Below are 915 nucleotides of genomic sequence, written 5' to 3'. Positions count from 1 at the left end.
TGTATATGTTCATGGCTGCAGGGGTTAATATGCACAGAGAGGGGAGGCCGGTAACCTTAATGGATTTGCAACAGTACAAAGAGGATCATAAAGAAGATGAAATGAATATATTAACAACTCAGTCTGTGTTATATCGCACAAGAGGAAAAAGAAATTATAAAAGAAACAAACAACAAACCCAATCGAATGCAACAACAAGCAACGGAGATAACACGCAAGCTGCAAACAACCAGAAACACACATCAGCAACATCCTCTCCTTCTCCTCTTATATCTATAAACTCTGAGCAGCCTGATCCTCCTTCATTTGAATCCAATACTATTGAATCTGCTGATGCTGCAACTACTGCAGCAGCAGCAGCACAACCAGTTGATGCTGCAGCAGCTGCATCAGCTGCAGCAGCTGCAGCAGCAGGACCAGCTGCTGCTGATATTGCATTTGCAGCAAAGGGAGTGGGAGCAGTGGGTATTTCATCAGTTGATGACTTGGATGATGAAGAAGTAAGACGAAGATTTACACAGAAAGTCAAAGGAAAAACTTTCTTAGCTCCTCTAACAACTGTTGGGAATTTACCCTTCAGAAGACTGTGTACACGGCTTGGGGCTGATGTTACAGTGAGACTTGCATGCACCAATGCATGCAAAAAGTGCATGCAAAAGTTCATGAAATACTGAAAACTGTATTATATCTTATCCTGCATGCGATCATACATGCTATCGTTCATGTATGTAAGCAGCATATAGCTGTGGGTTGTTATACGGAGAGATAATAGGTAATATGTATTTTATATGTTTTGTATATACATTATAGATTATATATGATATATATACATATTTCATATATTGTATAGATTCCCTATGCGTTGAACATATATATACTACACATACTTGAAATGTGAAATATTTTGCACGTTTA

The 915-nt window shown here is 38.7% G+C and overlaps 1 protein-coding gene across 1 annotated transcript in view; it reads left to right on the top strand.

The window, feature by feature from the left end:
- EMH_0036180 (uncharacterized protein) overlaps nt 1–915 on the top strand; it is a gene marked incomplete at both ends in the record, with an annotated part of 2,709 nt that overhangs the window by 1,622 nt on the left and 172 nt on the right. Inside the window, one exon of the mRNA XM_013495062.1 lies at nt 352–500. Coding sequence (XP_013350516.1) covers nt 352–500 — 149 coding nt within the window. The remainder of the gene's footprint in view (nt 1–351; nt 501–915) is intronic.

The sequence above is a fragment of the Eimeria mitis genome, genomic scaffold (assembly GCF_000499745.2).
Source record: "Eimeria mitis Houghton genomic scaffold, Emh_scaff1401, whole genome shotgun sequence".
In the NCBI taxonomy this organism is placed as follows: domain Eukaryota; phylum Apicomplexa; class Conoidasida; order Eucoccidiorida; family Eimeriidae; genus Eimeria; species Eimeria mitis.
Note: the sequence above shows the minus strand (reverse complement) of the source record. Positions and strands in the feature narration are given on the sequence as shown.